The 19,112-nt window shown below is 44.0% G+C and overlaps 1 protein-coding gene across 6 annotated transcripts in view; it reads right to left on the reverse strand.

Moving 5' to 3' along the window:
* Positions 1–19,112, reverse strand: part of LOC128765279 (adhesion G protein-coupled receptor A1) — a 205,080-nt gene that overhangs the window by 121,613 nt on the left and 64,355 nt on the right. For 5 of the 6 annotated variants that reach the window (XM_053875890.1, XM_053875889.1, XM_053875891.1 and 2 more), the window contains 4 exons: positions 17,852–18,071; positions 17,633–17,782; positions 14,886–15,047; positions 14,529–14,735 (listed from right to left, as the gene is read on the reverse strand). The exons of the other annotated variant lie outside the window; for it this stretch is intronic. In XM_053875890.1, coding sequence (XP_053731865.1) covers positions 14,529–14,735; positions 14,886–15,047; positions 17,633–17,782; positions 17,852–18,071 — 739 coding nt within the window. The remainder of the gene's footprint in view (positions 1–14,528; positions 14,736–14,885; positions 15,048–17,632; positions 17,783–17,851; positions 18,072–19,112) is intronic. 6 annotated transcript variants of the gene reach the window in all.

A 19,112-nucleotide genomic window follows, 5' to 3' on the forward strand; every position in this document is an offset into this window, starting at 1 on the left:
AACAAAACAAACAAAGAGCTGGCACCCCATGAAAGGCACCTGCATCATGGCTAAATGTTTACACCCCAAAAAACAAACAAAAAAATGCTGTTTAGAGTGCTCTAGATGAAGATCTCTCAATGGTTCTGAAGGTCTGAGCACTTAATGGGTGAGTAGAAAAAGTTGGTTGAAACCAAGCAGCATTTCTTAACAAATAAAAAGCGAGTTGTTTGAATGCCAAAGAGATTCACGAGTCAAAAGGCTGCACGGACATGCTTTTAACTAATTCGATGTTTTTTGTCATGTATTTTTGTAAAAATAAACTCCATTGTGGAGCAGCTTTTATAAACCTTCTTTTAATCCAGACGTCATCCTGGTTTCAGTTCATTTCTGAAGACCAGGAAAACCCTCAGAGAGAGCAGAACTCAGCCAGAAACAAGACAATGACCCAACATGTTCTCCCTCATTGTCATATGGTCACATTGATGTATGATGCGGACCTCACACAGCATATTGGTGGGGGGCGGGGGGCTTCCAATGGTCCCGAATGATCTTCCATCTGTGGCACATGAGGAAGCAACAACGTCCTGGTGCACATGAGAAACCAACTGTGCGCACAAGGTACTTTGCAATCTCAGAGCTGAAAAGGGTCACGTACGAGACTTCCAGCGGTTTGTTTGTTCAGTTCCACAGTAACCTTGACAGCTATTTGGGGGGAGCCAGCACTGCGAACCAGTGGATTGAATATTGGGGGCTTTCCTCTGTGGACAATGCATGGAGTTTAGGTTGGTTTTATTCACTGACCTGAGACACAGAGGGCATTTTGAGTGCACTTTTTAACGTTCATCCACGTGTGACCATGGAGCTGTCCAGAGTTCTGCAGCTGACGACTGACAAACTCGATCAGAGCTGGCAGTTCAGAATTAGTGTTATGCAAAAAAATAATAATAATAATCCAAGTTAAAGTCATGAAGTTATGTTCCGCTCTTGTTGTGTGACTTCCTCTTTATTCCTCAGTTTGCAGGTGCATATAGAACTTAATAGAACCCGATTATTCTCATTCATATTTCTCACTTCACTCTCCTGGATTTTACTTTCATTTTTTCCCCCGTGTCCACTTGTCTCTTTGTTAAGTGAAGTGTCCATCATGACTATATATTTTTCTGTTCAGGGGGTCCTGCTTCCTCTGCTCCACCCACCTGCCCTTCAGAAGAAACATTCAACCTTTTACTGAACATTGACAGACAATTTTTGTTGTTAAATACACTATATACCTTGTGACTCAGCTCCCTCTTCACCACGACGGTCCGATACAGTGACCGCATCACTGCTGCCGCTGCACCAACCCGTCTATCAATCTCACACTCCCCTTTACCCTCACTCAAGAACAAGACCCCGAGATACTTAAACTCCACCACTTGGGGCAAGAACTCTCCACCGACCCGGAGAGAGCAAACCACCTTATTTCGGTTGAGAACCATGGCCTCAGACTTGGAGGTGCTGATCCTCATCCCGGCCCAGCGCATGCTGAAGGTCCCGGTCCGATGAGGCCAGCAGAACAACATCGTCCGCAAATAGCAGAGATGAAATTCTGTGGTTCCCGAAATATATATACTATATATGTCTGTATTATATGTATCTAGGTCCAGACTTGGGTCTCGGTTTGATCGAACTGGGATAAACAAGTTGTTTATTAGAAAATCGAACTTGTCACGGCAGCAACAGTAAAGACATTTATTGACACATTGATGATGGCGTACATAATTTTTTCATAAGCTTCTAAACACGAACCCAGACCCTCCCCATTGTTTATCTAACACATTCTCTCTATTTCCAGGATGCTTTTATTGTGAACATTTGAGAGAAGAACATTTCAAATTTCAACTCGGCGTCACCAAAGCCTTTCATCAGACCTCCATTCTATTGCCAACTTCCTCGTGTCCTGTTCAAGGCGCCACTCAAGCCCTCAGTTACATCGCACGACTGTACAAAGCAGTTCCAACACAGCCACTCCAGCGTTCTCCCCTGACATCCTCAGGAGCTAGGAAACACTCTCACGCATGTGCAGCTGATTTTAATTCTTCAGGTTTCTCAACTGTGCGTCGCTTGTGCAGTACAGTGAAGAGCTGAGAGTGGAACACTTTCTCACCGACTACAAGACTGGGAACTGATGACTCATGGTGTGCAGAATCATTAAAACAAACAGCTTTTGTGACGTGACTTTCTGCACCACACAGGATACGTTATCTGGGAGCTGCAGTGATTCCTCGGTTATTCAACTAAAATACCAATATTTAGACAGCAAAGTGAGTCAGTCTGAGGTGCATCCATCAGGTACAGGAACAGTTTTTGGCCAAAATAAATCTTTCTTCATCTACTGTCCGACATTTGTCACATTTTAATGTGTTGCATTCTGTCTCCAGCTCTGATTTGGTCTCCCCTCAATCGCCTGTTTCTCCACCTTCCTCTCTGTGATGTGTTTAGCATTCAAGGCCTTTCGCTGCAGCATCACAGGCCTGTTTGTTTCACAGCACTGCGAAGAGAGAAAATGATATAACTCCTCCGGGAGGGAGTCAAATTTCTATATAACACACGCTGGAGCGTAATGTGTCCACAGCACGTCAACTCTGATATAACGGGCCGCATAAAGCAGGCATAGTCTGGTTAGCTATCACTTTTTTTTAATGAAATAAAAATGTTTTCTGTTCTTGTCAGCATTAGCTGGAGGAGATGTTCGCGGTGCAGGCAGCAGAGCTCTGACACCAGTGTTGTTTCACGTCAGTGATGTGTCGACAAACCAACATATGAGACTTCCAAGTCATGAGCCTTTGATGTAAGGTTGGTGGGCTCCGCTTTCAGGGCAGATATTCTGCTTTATTGCTGAGAAGAAGACGCCTGGTAGATTCAAAACTAAAGTTTATAGAAAGCATGAACACGGAGATATTCATGTCCACGCAGGAAGTAGTGTTCCAGAAGGAGATGACCATGACAGAGAGCAGCTGATCAGCTGCCCTGGATTCAATAGACATTGCTCAACAGCATCCACACAGATCTTCATCATATTGTCTCTCAAGCTTTGAAAAAAAACTCACATTCTGGAGGAAAGAGATAAAAAAGAAAAAGTACTGTGATGATGAGTTGTGAGGCCATACAGTACACGGGATCATGGTCACGTTGGATGGCACATTTCTTAGATTTAAAATACTTCAAAACAAGACTTCAGCAACTGTATTTCAATATAATGAAGACACAGTGCATTTATTTTATTAATTTCCATTGGCGTTTAATTCCAATGTACATTTGAATTAGCAGGACAGTGAGTGACCGCTGTACACACGATGAACTACAGCAGCACTTCTTCCACGAACCCCTGACACTGAAAGATGAAACTGTCAGTTTTCATTTGTTGTTAGTTTTTTTGCTTTTAGTTAACAAAGTATATGTTACTGCATGGGTCTGAACTTTCCACCCGCACCCCCACCCACCAAAAAAAAAAAAAAAAAAACATAGAAAAAACAATTTAAGAAATTTAAAAGAAAATAAAAAAGATCTGTTTTGTATATATCACATTGATCCAACACTTGCTCAGGATGTAACATTTTTTAATTCATGGAATGACAAAACAAACAGAATATTATTATTAACTAATATTTTATGTATCACATTCATTGGACATTTAGTCTAGAAGCAATGTTGAATTTAAATTGTAACTGTGGCTGAGAATTTGTTCTGGAACTAGCCCATCACACATGTCTGGAGTCAAGATAATCCGTCACACCTCTGACATCACTCCGCTCCCCTCCTGATCACAGCAAACCCAAATAAAGCGCCTCACGTTCCCGTGTTTCCTAGCATGTTTCTAACTGAGGCGGCGTCATGTTTTCCGCCGCAGCAGAGCAGTTGAACTGGCAGTGCTGCTCTCTCACCAGCAGGACTCAGATAAGCAGCAACAACCCCACGGATGGACATGTAATCTCCAGAGCTCAGCGCTAATCTCAACACAGTTTACTGCAAACATTTCCCAATTAGACACTGACATTAAGCATTCAAAGACATAAAGCTCTATGTTTACCAAATCACGGCAAACTGGGTCACATTCGGCCGTCTCAGATGCCTCTGCTGACACAGAGGCCTCGTCTGCCGCGTGGCAGCCGCTGGCTCCACTCTGCTGCAACAGCATCAACCCCCCCTCCCCCCCGACAGCCTCAACTTAGAGGACAGTCGAAGCTCATGCACAGACCCAAACAAACCAACATGCCAAAATCCAAACACAACCCCTTCAAGTCAAAGTCAGGCAAAAATGACTGGTGAAAAATATGCTATTAAAAAGCAGGTGGGGGGCGGGGGAGAGAGGGGGTGCTCTCTTTTACTCGGCCGAAAGGCTTCCACTAATGACCTGTGGATGACAAGACGGAAGGCGATCTAGAGAGTCAAATATTGTCCCAACTGTCATCCTCCATGAACCATAAGCTCTGTAATTCAGCTGAAGGATAATGGCCAGCGAGTCAGGCAGCAGGGTGAGGCGCCATATGTTTCTGTAATTTGAGGATAATCGGTTCGGCGTGTTTTTCCTAAACAAAGTGACTGTGGTATTAAACGCTGAGTCGCAATGAAAGGTCAAGCAGCAGACGTAACCAGACAGGGTGCTGAGAGGCGGCGGAGGAATGCTGGAGAACGGCTGCTTTCACACACATACATGGAGAAAATTATTTTTGAAGAAGTTATAGATTCACTAATAGTCATAACGTGTGGAATAATGAGTTTGGATGAGTTCAAAATGAGGCGCAATGTGGAGACAAAGACACAACTATGTGTCTAAAATTTAGAGTTGTGGTAGTTCAATGAAAACAAACTTTCTAAGAGACACGTTAGTCGAGTGATTCTGGAGGGCTTAAAAGAAATACAGAGGCAGGAGAACACAGCAGCAGCAGCAGCGCAGAGCCTTGGCATCGATGCAGAGGGCCTGAGATCCCGAACGTTTGCCAGCCATAATGAAATGATGGGGTTCATGGGTCGAATCGCCGCAGCAATTGGGGACAATGCGTCAGTTGTGAAGGGTGAAGCCGAGAGTGAGTCAGGGTCAAGTCCGGCTAACCTGCCAAACCTTGAATGGAAAATGTCCCACAGGTAAATAATACAGAGCTGAGAGTAATAAAACAGTCGTGGATTCAGGTTTGTTTCGCTTTCTCAACAAAAACTGCTGTTCACTTTGGCGGATCTGTCCGTGGTGCTGAATTCTTTGACACCAAAACTGACCTTCATTTCATATCTCTTAACTATGTCATAAATACTTTGATTAAAATGGTGACCTGGATGGCAGCTAACATTACTAAAGAAGGTTTAATGCTTATTGTTAGTGTATTATTCAGTTGAGAAACATGAAGAAACGTGGAACCTGTTTGACAATATAGGTAAAACAGCACTATCAACCACACACAAGCCTTAAACAGGGCTACAGTCTCTGACTCTGGACCATACAACTGATCACGCTGGAAGATCATTCATCCTTAGAGGGGTTAGTCTTTGTTCTGCTCCCATGAATTTTAGCACAAAATCTGCCCCTGATGCATTTTACTTGTGACACATTGCAATTTTGGTCTAAATATTATGCTTGCCTTTAATAAGAAGACTCATGAAAGAATAAATAATTGATCAATAAATGAAGTAGGTTAAAAATAAATAATACAAAAACAAAGTTACAGATGACGCAGTTCAAAAGTTCCCAGCTTTCCATGGTGGCTCCATGAAAGAACCGTGCAAGAACTGCACTGGGAAGGGAACAGTTGAACTGCTCCTACTGTAGACAGTTTTGGTTGACAAGGCGGCCAGAGATAAATACCCCAAAATACAAAAAGGTGATCAAGTAAAGTGCAGAACCAGGGCCAAAAACAGTAGCCGAGAATAGAATTGGTATGTGTAATGTAAACTAGAAAACGTACAAAGGACACGGCAGATGTGTTGCTCCTAAATAAACTTGGGCAAATTAAGTCAAAAAGTTGTTTCAAAAAGTTATTTTTATAAAATAATTGGTTGTGTAAACATTACTAAAATTAACTTGGTAAAGTACAGGTCCAACATACACCAACAAGTTGAGCACCAAATTTGGATCACCACATACTGTAACACATACACTGTTAGACTGGTAAACATGGGAGTCTGAATCAGCAATGGTGAACTTGGGAGTACAAAGCAGGTTGTATCAAGTCCAAAATGACTTAGTTAAATGCAACTCCACCAGTTTCCTGCTTTGGAGGTCATCGTGTCACAGGAGTACATTCATACCGTTTGTTCAAACAATGCCACGTGAGTGACGTTGGTCGCCCTCAGTATGTTGGTTTACAACATGGAGACTGAATCTGACTGAGCCTGACAAAACAAAAGCTGTTCACTGCAATGAGTGTAGCATCTGAATCGCCCATTTAGAATGGCAACTGTGCCACTGTATTGGCAGGTGTTGTACAGGGATCACTGTCTATTGTTATATTCTTAGGATGTTTCAGTTATCCTGAACATATTCAACATACTATCAGACACATTTTGACTCGATAAATTGCTGTTAAACTGTGTTTCGTTTAAGGCAATGTTATCCAGTCAAATTCTTTCCTAGTTTGCAGCATTTTTTTATTTCTTTCTATGGAAATAACTTATATCTAATAGCTGTGTAAGCGAAAGCCGCGGCTGAGTCCCAAAGGACCCGGCTGATGGATGTATGTGATAGCCCCGAGGCACCCACGGGTGTCTGGAACAAGCCGGATGTCTGCAACGTTAAGATCAGTTTGATAATGACAGACGCGTCAAGAAATGCTCAGGTTAATTTGCATAGAAGCCGCAGTCATTCATTTTCGTCTGTTGAATCTGCAGTTTGGTACGTTACGGTTTCAGGGGAAGATTCGGGGAAGGGTAACTATATCACCTACAGGCAAACACAAACGTAGCAAACACACCTGAGGAAACGTGGTGGGCGGAGACAGAAAGAAGGGTTCAGGTGTCACCAGGGGTTTTTCTTCTTCATCTCCAACATTTTTGGAGCAACACGGTCTCTGCTTTCCACATATCCAAGCCACCTGGCCTCCTGGCATTCGCCTGCAAACTTCTCCACGTGTCCCTCTGATATTCTCATTTCTGATATGTCCATTCACTCCCATTGACAACCTCTTCATCTCACCGTCCTTCACTCTTTCTTCTGCTCTGGTGCCACGGTCATCTCCACCCAGCCTGCACTCTCCTCTTCACCTCCCACATCTCTCTCCGTTCTTCTGGATGAGTGCGCCCATATGCTTCAACTGCTTCTCCTTCTGACTTTCAATGACCTCCTCTGCTGCCCAAAACTTGAGGGCTTCCACTCCTCCTTGATAAAGCACTTCATAAATCATAGCTCCTCAGTGTTTCTTCAGAGAATATATTTCAGTCAAAGCCAGATACAAAGCGTTGGTCGTCGGTCAAACCCGTAACAGCGCATAGAAACTTGAGTGTTGTGCAAGTGTGTCCCTCAGTGATGCACTGTTTTATTAGTGGACCATGCTGCCTCTTCACCTCTGAAGTCATTCTTTGTCACATGGCGGATAAATAAGGACGCCTTGCAGAATGAAGCCGTCAGCACTGCCCCTCTCGTGGAGTCAAGTGTCTTTGGGGAGGATATTTGCTGCTTCAGAGGTTTGGACAGCGATATCAAATCATTCCTCCAATAGCTGCCAGACTCAGCGGGTCACGTCAGGACAAAGGGAATAATAGAACATCTGATCATTTATTAAAACAGATATAATAAGGAGAAAATAATCCTGACTTTATTATACATCACACGGTAGCGATACAATGGCAAGTGAGTCGATATCAATGTTTAAAAAGTGGGAAGGCACTGGAGTGAAAAGGGGCAAAAAGAGATTTCTACATTGGAGGATGATTTAGTGTCTTCGGTTTTAAACGCCCGCCATCCTCCGCGCTGGAGGCTCGGATGGTTCAGGCAATGTTTTATCGTAGCGCTTTCCGCCAAGGCGTTGGCACGGCGGGGTCGTATGCTCCGTGTCTCTGGCCAGTTGGACCTCAGACGGCTCTAAATTGGGCTGCCAGACAGAGAGCAGATCGCTGTGTCGGTCACACTCGGGTGGAGGGAACAGTTGGGGAAATAGTTTATGAGAAAGTTGGCAGGTTTTATGGGATAGCTTATTAATCACCATCAGAGCACCTTCTTAAAAAATATGGGGCGGCTGCCAATATCCCTGTTAACAAGACGCAGCTGTCGGAAATGACCCGACCCGTCGGCGTAGCCGAGTGAGTCCGCACAAAGCTGTTGATGTCATGGCAACAGTCGTTGGAGGATATTACACTTTTACACAGCGTGTCACATAAAGACGCATTATTAGGAGCGTGGAGAGACGACACAAGCAAGAACAGGTAAAACATTCATGCTGCAACCACTTCACCAACATCCCTCCCACATCGCTGACCTTTGTCATCCTTAAAAACTATTCAAAACTATTCAAAAGAAATGAAATAGCTTACGCAGTCTGGCTTCAAATGAAATTCCATTCACGTGGGACTTTATCTTTCCCCCAGTCGGTCTCTAACTCTTGCAAGAGGGATGGGCGGAAAACAGGAGAGAAGATTTCCGGATCCTGGGGATCTCACTGGTGGGAAAACAAATGATTCCATCCCAGAATTATTATATACTCTGCTCCACGAAATGCAGTATCGCTTCATTTTGCATGGTTTTCCATAGCTATATACAGTACAAGGAGAAGCCACACCACCTCCTTCTCATTTCATGTTTTGGTTGAAGGAGGATATTCAGTCTGACTCAGTGTTCAGAGGCAGTGTAGCTCAAGAATGTCTCAACAGTTGAAATAAAATTCAGGTGAGAGGCAAATGGCAATGATGTCGGCCATGAGGAAACACCATGCCTTGTGTGCAATAGCCGTGGTATTCTGCTGCAACATTGATGGAATCTATTGATGTTGCAACAAGGCATGACGTGGAGCACTGCTCTTCATGAGACCAGATGGGGACTGCGCCTGACATTTTGCACCACACAAAAACAACAAAGTGACTTGCTCGCCCCTGCAACAAAGATAACCTCTAAGCACTGAAATTGTTTCAACAGTCCAACCTCCGCTGACTGAAGGATATCATGTGTTAAGAGCCACAGACGTAAACACTTTCCAACACTCCCCTAGACTTTAACACACAGAGGACTTCCACTGTCTAATATAGTATAGGCAATGCATAACGCATGCTGACAACAATGGCAACAAATTTTGCACACTTACTCCCGAGTCCCTTTTCACAGGGGGGGAGGCTCTGATATTGATACCAAAAATGGTATGGGTCGGGTCGGTTTTTACACTGCCCTTTCTGACCCTAACCATTCAATACCGACCCGTGCCGTTCACTGGACGCACAGTCACTTCCTTTCGAAGATGTCGAACGTTTAGCTGCCATCTTGCTCACAAAAGCAATGCTGAGTTAGACTCTCACACACAGCCAACAAGGTTTACTGCTAAATGCTCACTGATGCCACTTTGCTGAGCCAAATCGGCATCTGAGTTACCGAAGACTGTGGCATCCATCATCCAGTAGAATGCAGCTCAAGTCTATATACAGCGGTTGGACAAAACAATGGAAAGCATTTTTAGCTTTAAGGTGTTTCCATGATTTTGTCCAACCCCTGTATAAGGAGAAAACATCATCCAGGAATGTAAAATTTCACAGCCTCAATAAGTTATGTTAAATATGTCATGTCAAGACGACCATATCGTCTTACTGTACGCTGCAATTCATTGTCGTGATGTCACCAGATTCCTTTCATCTCAGCAAAATTGATCTCACTGAGAGGAGTTTACATACTTAGACCTTTGGATACTTCATCATCATAATGTCAGAATACATTTTGCATTCAAATATTTATCCAAGGTTTTCTTATACATGTGTGTGTATGCGCCATTTTGCGTGTGTATTATGCATCATCCGTCAGTGACATCTCCAGGTCCATACACCACCATCGTTCCTACCAGTAAGCGCTCTCCTCTCATCATTCTCAGCCTATTCCTGCCCAACTTCCATCATGACAGAAGTTACCAGGAACATCTCCAAAACTTGGTTGTTGACCTCAGTATTGAGTAAGAAGCTGAACTGTAACACGAGAGAGTGCTGAACCCCTGCAACTCTTGGCATGGGTTATCTCAAATAAGTACCAACCAATTTCCAGAAACGGGAGCTCTTTTTCCACCGAGCCAAGAAAGAAAGGATCGAAAAAAAAGAAAGCCGGAGAGTGTTTTTGACCGACCGCCAAGGCAGGTGTAAAGAATTGTCCCAATGAGACTCCATCAGATTATCAGTAATTGCCGAGGAGGTTCCAAGCTGGCGTGTAAAGGGAAGAGAGATGGCGTAGACGGAATGAATCAGAGGCTTTCCTTCAGCTCCTCTCCCCAGCGAGCGAGCTAAATGCTGTTCGGAGTGTCTGCGTTAGCTGAAGAAGAAAGGGTGTCCATTTAAGATGCGCAACCAGGTGGAAACACTGACACACGCCTTCATCTGATGAACAAAGACTGACCTTTCCATTTCCCTCCCTTGAAATCATCTGCGAACATCAGGCATTTAAAAGCGCTTTACTATTGACCGAACCTTCTGAATGAGATGCTAAATTACTGAACAAAGGCGGCACATTAGCCCAGATGTAAGCACAGCAAAGCCCTTCTCATTGAAATGAATATTTTTAAGAGCCTCCGCCTACGTGACTCGCAGGACTACGATGATAAAGCCAGCACTTCATTATGAAACGCTCTTGGTCTGCGCGGCTGGTTAAAGATCGCATTAATAGACATATACGGCACGGTTTTAGTCTTTACTTACGTCGGCTCTTCTAGTACTTCCACCTTGAATTATTCATACATGGAACTTCTAGAGGCCTTTAAGATGAACCTTTAGGAATCAACTCATAAAGCTAGTTCAGGGTTTTAATGGATTAAAAAAGGCCATTGCCTGCACGTGCAAAATACACACCTGAGTGACTTGGACAGGACTTGGCTTCAGGGATCGTCAATTGAAGGAAAGACGTGTTCACTCTGTGGAAATTCTTCAAGTAAGCAGTTTGTTTATCCAGAGAGACACAGTGAATGAGCTGGCTGTGAGGGGCCGTCCCACGTTCACATCAAAGCACCTCGACAGCAATAAGGAGACTGACAGTAGCAGATAACAGACAATCTCCAGTGGAAACTATGGCTGTTATCTCGCATACGTCCTTCAGTATTTACCTGAGGCATTACGTTTTGTTCTTCTTTCTGTTTAATCCGTTGATATCTGAACACCTCCAAGCACAGCTAGGTCAATGTTTACACCTCAATGGGAATGATGTACAGCTGAGTTTTCAGAGCTGTTTATCGAACCCTTCGCAGCGCATCCAGCTCTTTGACTTAATTTTAACTGGACCCCAAAGAGTCAAGAGTTTAGACATTTACTGATTCACATTCACATTCATTTTTTTTTAACTGCAGGAAACCCCAGTGACTCTGACTCCAACTCTCCTTGAAGTACTTCTTGACCCACAGACTCACAAGAGTCCTCTGGTCCAGCACAAAAAACACCAATACAGGATGCTAGTCGCTCCAAGTATTGACCAGGTTTAATCATTTTTAACAACATTTAGCTTGAGAATGATAGCCACAACAATCACATCACTATATGGTACAATGAGTAGCATCCACTGGATGAAAATAAAGTGAAGACAAATGAAAAGAAAAGACCACCTGGTACGATGCTTGTTTCGGCATCTCACAACGTGAGTTCAAACCCACGTGACGTGACGCTAACTTCCGAATGAGAGCGGATTTAAGTAGCGCTGGGTTCTCTTCCTTCCTCTGTTCATAAGTTTGACCTCATTCTTGTACAACGTAAAGTTCACCGCTCTATTCCTTCAAAGGATGTGTATTGGTATTTCAGTATCTGACTACAGGGGCAGATTCATTTCAGGGGCTGCTTTAATTGTAAGGGTCGTGCACTGAGACAGAGGGAGCTGTTTACTGTGGTACTTATGAGTCCATACAGACTTGAGGTTTGGAAGTCAAAGCCAGCATTCAACACAACATGATTCATGAAGGATCAAAGCTGAAGGTTTCAATTACAGTGTTATGTTTTTTTTTTTTTTTATGTTAGTGTTGTAAGGATAAACCAGCTTTACCAGGTTGCAAATAAATAAATAAATAAGGAAACCATACGAGTGCTATACCCGCCCAGAGGTGCTGCACTATGGTGGGCAGGCTCACGTCACCCAACATCAGTGAATAACAACAGAGCTGCTAGACAGAGCAGCCGCACTGACATCAGGGTTCCTCTCTATGGGGCCCTGTAACAGATGCGGCAGGCTAGTAGCAACTGACATGGGGCTAAAATTGGTCCCCATCACAGAAGTATCTTGGTATCCCCGACACTTGCAATGACACGTCACCAGTGTTGGGAACGTCAGGGGACCACCACCGACCGAAATAAACGAATAAAAATTACAACATTGTAATTAAACCCAACTAAAAATATAGGAAAAAATATCCTTCGTTTTTGTCTTTGTTATTTTTTTAATACAGTACAGAAGTGTTTTGAAACTATTTCAAATGTGTTGACTGTTGGAAAGGTTTTGCACCTCCAGGACCGTGATGTTACCTGTTGCTACTGGTCGCACAGTTATTCTTTTTTTTTTTTTTAACTTTAGGTATCAAGGACAGAGGCGGGTGACAGTGACACATACACACAGCTCATTCATTCATAATGTAACGACTTCATAATGTTATTGTGTACAACGTTGGACGTCTTCGGTGAATTCAACAGTTTAAAATCCTCACCAACACCACACTTGTTTTTCCCATGAATAAAACGCCCATTTCTGAAACACCACCACCAAAACTTTCTTGCGAGTGAAAGAGCTCTTGGCGTTAAGCCAACAAAATATTGTATGTAATAGCTGGAGATCATTGGAAGTACACTTTCGGGAGGAAAGCCAGGAAGGTAACACGGCCGTTTTTTCGACATGGCCTGTGAAAAAGCCTGCAGGCAGAACTTGTTTAAGTGCCGTAATTGCACACAAGACCACAGACACTTGACTCCAACTCAGCAGAGAAGGAAAAACTCAAAATGGCTGATGCACACATGCATACTGATGGAGCGAACACAGAGTAGCTTGAGGGTAAGAAGTTCAGAAGTGGCAGAAAGCGGGTGCCAACTGGTGAATGTTTTGCCGTTTGTCACTTGGAAGAGCTTCAATAGGAGCCACGATGAGGCTGCGGCTGATTTAAAGTGACAGGCATGCAAGGCCGTCGCATCCATCACAGGGGAGTGGCACGGTGCCACCGACTCCTGCTGTTTGGGGACCAGCCCACCTATCAGCACCTGATCTACGAGGTGTCAGACAAAACAAACAAGGTGTCATGTCGACGGGACAAATGGACGAAAACAACCTAAAGGGCAGCCGGTGATTCTTCTTCAGCGGTGTGGTGACAGAGAACTCAGTTTCACCTGCAAACGCTCTTCCTTACTTTGTACTTTGGCTTGTGACACAACATCTTCTGCACTCGTCAATAACACAAGCAATGAGCCTCGGGCACGAGATGACATCCAGTGACTTCAGTGAGTTCCTCTTAAACACCACAGCGCAGGAACGTTCTCATTCCAAGCAGCAAGAAATCACTTTCATGATACCAGTGAAGGTGTTTTAGCACTCGTGTTGGCGCATCGTTTTTGCTTTTCTTTTCTTCTCCTGTTGCGCTGTGATGTATTTATACCGAAAATAGATTGTTTATTCAGGATTACAGCTGCACCAAAAATATTATTACATCTTATGGCATTAAATGAAATTTAATAAATTAAATATTATATAAAGCTAATATTCACTTTTATTCTGTTTTCACAGGAACGGCATAATTATGTTTCAAAGTACTTCAAAAAGAACTGTGGAAACTTTTCTTGTTGAATATAGTTATATGCTTATATACTTTTTATATATTATATATACTTAATATATATACTTTTTTCTTTTCAAACTCTGCTCTCTCAAATCTCTACACATGTATTTTTTGTGACTTTGTTAGGTAACTGAAAATACGTATATATTTTTTTAATCAAAATTCGGCTTTCATCATTGTGTTTTACTGTTATCTTTTTATGCGTTGCTCTTTCCATTTATTGTTTACGCTTCATTTATTATATTATAATCTGAATTCATAGTCTTATTGGTAGCATAACAGGCTTTATGGTTGAGTTGAGTTTATTTAATATTATATAATATTAATTCATTTGTTCATGATAATAATCATTTATTTTCTAAGACATTCTTCCCTGTTAGATGTTTGTTTTTTTTCTTTCTATCCAAGTTCATTTCAAAGTCATTTCTGTGATTCGTTCAAATTTTCGTGTCATTTTTCTGTGTCTTTATATATCCAAGAGCAGAGTCACAGTGTGTTAAGTGGTGAATTTGTACACCTTTGGGAGTCTTTGACAAACACGGGGGAGCTGTGGGTTTTGGGTGAATTTTGCTGGAAAGCACAAAATAGAGGAGGAAGTTGGCGTCCTACCCTGCTGAGCTGGCTGGCCGGTGGGCTGCTGCTGTTGACGGTGTGGCATTTGAAGTTGAGTAAAGACTCCCTCGTGGCGTCCGACTCCCCCGTCATCTCTTTGTGCGAGTCGTGTTGAGGAGGCGGGAGCTGGAGGGCGGTGCAGGACAGGCCCAGGAAGTTGGACGGTCGAATGAGGAAGGCCTCCAGAGCGATGTTTGCAGACACCTTGAACATAGTACCAGCCATTGAGCGATGGCGGAGGACGAAGAAGGAGAGAGAAATAACAAGTTATTCATCTTTCACCTGTTACTGCAGTGTCCTGCACTGGGAATCAGTCATGAGAAACTTCACTCTGATAACAGTGAGTGTTGCTACCTTGGACAGGACCCGGTTCTCTCTGGTCAGGGTCAGGTCGGCGATGCGCTCCACGCACCGGACGATGCGAGTGCACGCCCGTGCTTCGTTCTGAGCCATCCACAGGATATGCTCCTCCACAAGCATCATGTTGCTGGCTATGTCGGATATGTAGTCTCCCAGCTGCAGAGGCAGGAGCATGTATTCATCAGGGGGGCTGTCAAAGTACCATGCATGCAGTTGAAGACAAATGGAGGCAGGAAAAGGTCAAATCCTCAAATTGCATCGGGCTGGGTAACAGCTTTGTTCAGGCATTATCTGCTTCTCCTTCTTTTATGTTTCAAGTGTGCCTTTTTTTCAAGACTGTCTTGGATCTCTGCATAACTCCCATCGTGTATGAGAATTTTTTTTTTTCATTACACAAATAGTGCTTGTGTCATCATGTTAGAATCTCCGCATTCAAACCCCTGCCGAGCACTTTCTGTGCTTACACATAAGAGTGATCATTCTTCTGTCCTGATCAACGTGTGCCTGTCAAACCCAGTGGGTTCTGCTCCTGGGAGAATAGTCTTGAGCAAATACATCTTAACCTTAATTCAGAAGTTTCTGAAGATGATCAAAACCTAATGTTTGAACTCATTCAACCGCTCCCTTCCGACATGCACTAGTTTTGCACCATAAAAACACAATTTTAAAAGAAGGGACAAGATAGTTCTGCTGCACCAGACATCTTCCCCATTGAGCTAAAAAGATCTCCTAAGATCCCCGAGATGAAGTGATGGGAGGAATATTTCAAATGTACTGTCTACATACATCAGAGGGGTACAGTCATACGTACAGCTATAGCTATACTTCCCTCTTAAATGAGACTACTCACGTTCACAGAGTTGACTCAGGTGTAACCTGGCAGCTAAGACCCCAGCACAGGAGGACCACCCAAACAGAGACCAGATTCACCAGTCACACAGGGTTCTCAGTCTCATATTCGCACTCAACGATCCACTATTGTCGAGAGGACAGTGCTTGTTGCTTATTAAGCACATCCTAACACCATAGACAGCATGTCACATGATAACAGAACTTGTGGAGGTGAAATCATGAGGTTGCACTATTGAAATCCCAGTACCTACAATGTATGATGAGTATATTCGACAATGAGCTTCAATGAAGTACAGTAACATCACAAGTGAGGAAACGAAGAGAGCTCACGAACGACACATTCCCCAAGTAGCGATGGGGAGATGAGGTATCGTGAAACAGTACTGCAGAGTTGATGAAACTGTGTCCTAATGTTCAGAGGCCACTAGACTGCACTCTTGGTTTAAAAATCGCGTGAGGTCACAGTGATTTCATCGGTTTGATGTGATGAGGCTCACTATTTTGGAAGCCTGTCAAAATCCATACCTTAGCCACGTCATTGTATAAGCCTCAGGGTTCAGACCACGAGAAAAAAATAGTCCGGAAATCACAGTATTTAAAGACCCGGAGTTAAAGTTTCTTATCGTGAAGACGTATGATAGTTCAAATCTTATGTTTATTATTTGTGTCATTTTCAAGTGTCATGTTATAAAGTTATATTTAAACAGTGTGTGATATTGGGGACAAAAGCTTGCAAAATTCATTTTCTTAAAAAAAAAAAGACTAAATAATAAATAAAGTCAGCCTCTCTGTATAAATCAGAATTAAAAAAAAATATTTGTAGATATACTTCTCCTTCCCGATGAAATGTACACACATTTGACTCAAGCATAATCTAATGAATTTGAGGTGTGTTGTCTGAAGAAATGTGACATAAATATCCTTTGACTTGAGACAGTTGCAATATAAACAGTGAACGATTTTTCAAATGTTCTGCATCTTTCCTGAAAAGACAGACTCAGCATTGTGCGTCACTGTTCAGCTTTGCTGCCCATCATTACAACATAAACAACATGTGACAATGTAAGCCCACTGTAATAGCCCGTGTTTCTGCGGTGAAAACTGCGGTTTACACCCATAACTTCTGAGTGGAGGCGCACCTCACGGCGAAGGAATGGAGGTGCCGAATTAGACTTGCACAAAGGCGGGCTCATCCCACCCATCAATCATTCCCACAACAACAGAGAGGTTTGTAATCTCCAGTCTGAACAGCGCGGGAGGCGGCGGTGGCTTCATTCATTATAGAGAGATTTAATTTAGATTAGCTCCTCCGACGGGGTGTAATTGCCACTTTGGGAGAAGGCTTACTATTTACTTACTGTACTTTTCATTGTTGCTCCATTTGCCTATTTTTTATTGGACGGGAGAGGGTGGTCTCAGCATTGTCTGAGGAGTGATAAACCTTCAAGTACCGTCTAATAATATCTCCCCGCTGACCTATGATCGGTAATTGGACAAGCCCGAGCGGAGCGCAGCGCCCTCTCCCTCTCACGCAGCCTGACCTTCAGCAGGATGAGAAGCCCCGCCATCGCCCCAGGCGAGAGACTTGTGCTATATCCTCCGACAGCAGGAAGACATGGCTCGCCCACAGACGGGTCGGCGCTTCATAAGCAAGGTTGTCATTCAGGTCCAACTGTGCCCAGGGCAACAGTAAAGCACTGAGACAAAAGAGGAGATGACTGGCAAGTGTGGAGGAATCCACACCAGATGACATCATGTCACCGGGTCACGCAAGGTAGTACCTGCTGCCTCTTCACATTCTGCAATATCTGCTTGGAAGGGAGGGGAGTTGTACAGCTTTCTTTAAGCTCAAACGGTCCCAAGAAGGAAAAAGATGGGTGTCGACTCACCTCCCTGCGCTTCTCCACCAACCTGGTGAGTCTCTCCACCAGGTGGGTGACGAAGATCACGTCCATGACGTCAGTGAAGTGAGCGGCCTTGCTGGTGAACGCCACAAGCTGCCGGCCCAGAGGTCGGGCGTTGGTGGTGTTCAGAGTGATCTAAGAAAAGGCCATTAAAAACAATGGTTTCCCTTAAACTTAAACATCGTCTGGAATGCTGGAAGCTACCTGCGTGAGCTCATGCAACACACGGGTGAGTTCGCTGGCGTACGGGCACTGAGTGTAGTCCTCCTGGTCCCACCGGCCGGTCCGGTCACAGCGGCGCCAGGCCTTCTTCTCCCTTGGGGTGGAGCGGTGCGACACCGTGCCAGATGGGTGAGGGGCGGAGCCAAAAGTGGCAGGGGCGCAGGGCTGGAAGGCCAGGATGCCAGCGAGCGTCTTCGGCCACCTGCGATTACAAATACTGAAACATGAGAACAAATACGGCGCACACTGTCGACAACAGATGGCATTTTTATTCTTATGTACATCGGGCTCATTTGAATTTTAGATGTAGAGCATGGCTCATCATTTTTGCAGGCTGTCACATGCTGCTGCGACACTTATGGATGGGAGTTTGGAAAAGATGTTTAGCAGCATCTTCTCCGATGAACGAAGAGCTGCCAGATCAAGTTAGTATCAAACTTCCACAAAGTATAATTTTATCACGCTTTATTGGCCACACTGCACATTGACTTAACTTATTGACTCCGTTATTAAACAAGCAGTAATTTATCATGAAAACCCATTGAGTGAAAAACATTTCACCGTCAAACAAGCAATGTCGTAGAGATATTGAAGGAGCAAAAAGGCGATAAGGCAGAGGCTGCATGCCACAACAACTGACGTCTTAAACATATTCCTGTGCTGATAAAGTTGGATTTAAAACTATTGCAGGAGGCAATAAAACCCATGTTTTGCATGCTTCACAAAAGTTTTTATGCAGGTGCAGTGTGCTTGGCTTCCAAACATCTATTTTCATTTCAAGGTCCAACCAATGTCTTGGGTCACAAGCATGTGCGTAGGAGAGCTGAGCAGATGCTTGTGGCTCGACTGGTAGATAAACATGTTTTCTTGGTGTTTCAAAAGTTACACTGTGTAAGGGAATTTAGACAGCTCGCTTTTTATTCCATTAGTATGTTATTTGTCTCATCCTTTCGGTCACTACCCAAAGCTACGGTCACGAGCTTTGGGTAGTGACCGAAAGGATGAGATCGCGGATACAAGCGGCTGAGATGAGTTTCCTCCGCAGGGTGGCTGGGCGCACCCTTAGAGATAGGGTGAGGAGTTCGGTCATCCGGGAGGAGCTCGGGGTGGAGGCGCTGCTCCTCCACATCGAGAGGAACCAGCTGAGGTGGCTCGGGCATCTGATCCGGATGCCCCCTGGACGCCTCCCTAGGGAGGTGCTCCGGGCATGTCCTACCGGGAGGAGACCCCGGGGAAGACCCAG

The sequence above is a fragment of the Synchiropus splendidus genome, chromosome 9 (assembly GCF_027744825.2).
Source record: "Synchiropus splendidus isolate RoL2022-P1 chromosome 9, RoL_Sspl_1.0, whole genome shotgun sequence".
In the NCBI taxonomy this organism is placed as follows: Eukaryota; Metazoa; Chordata; class Actinopteri; order Syngnathiformes; family Callionymidae; genus Synchiropus; species Synchiropus splendidus.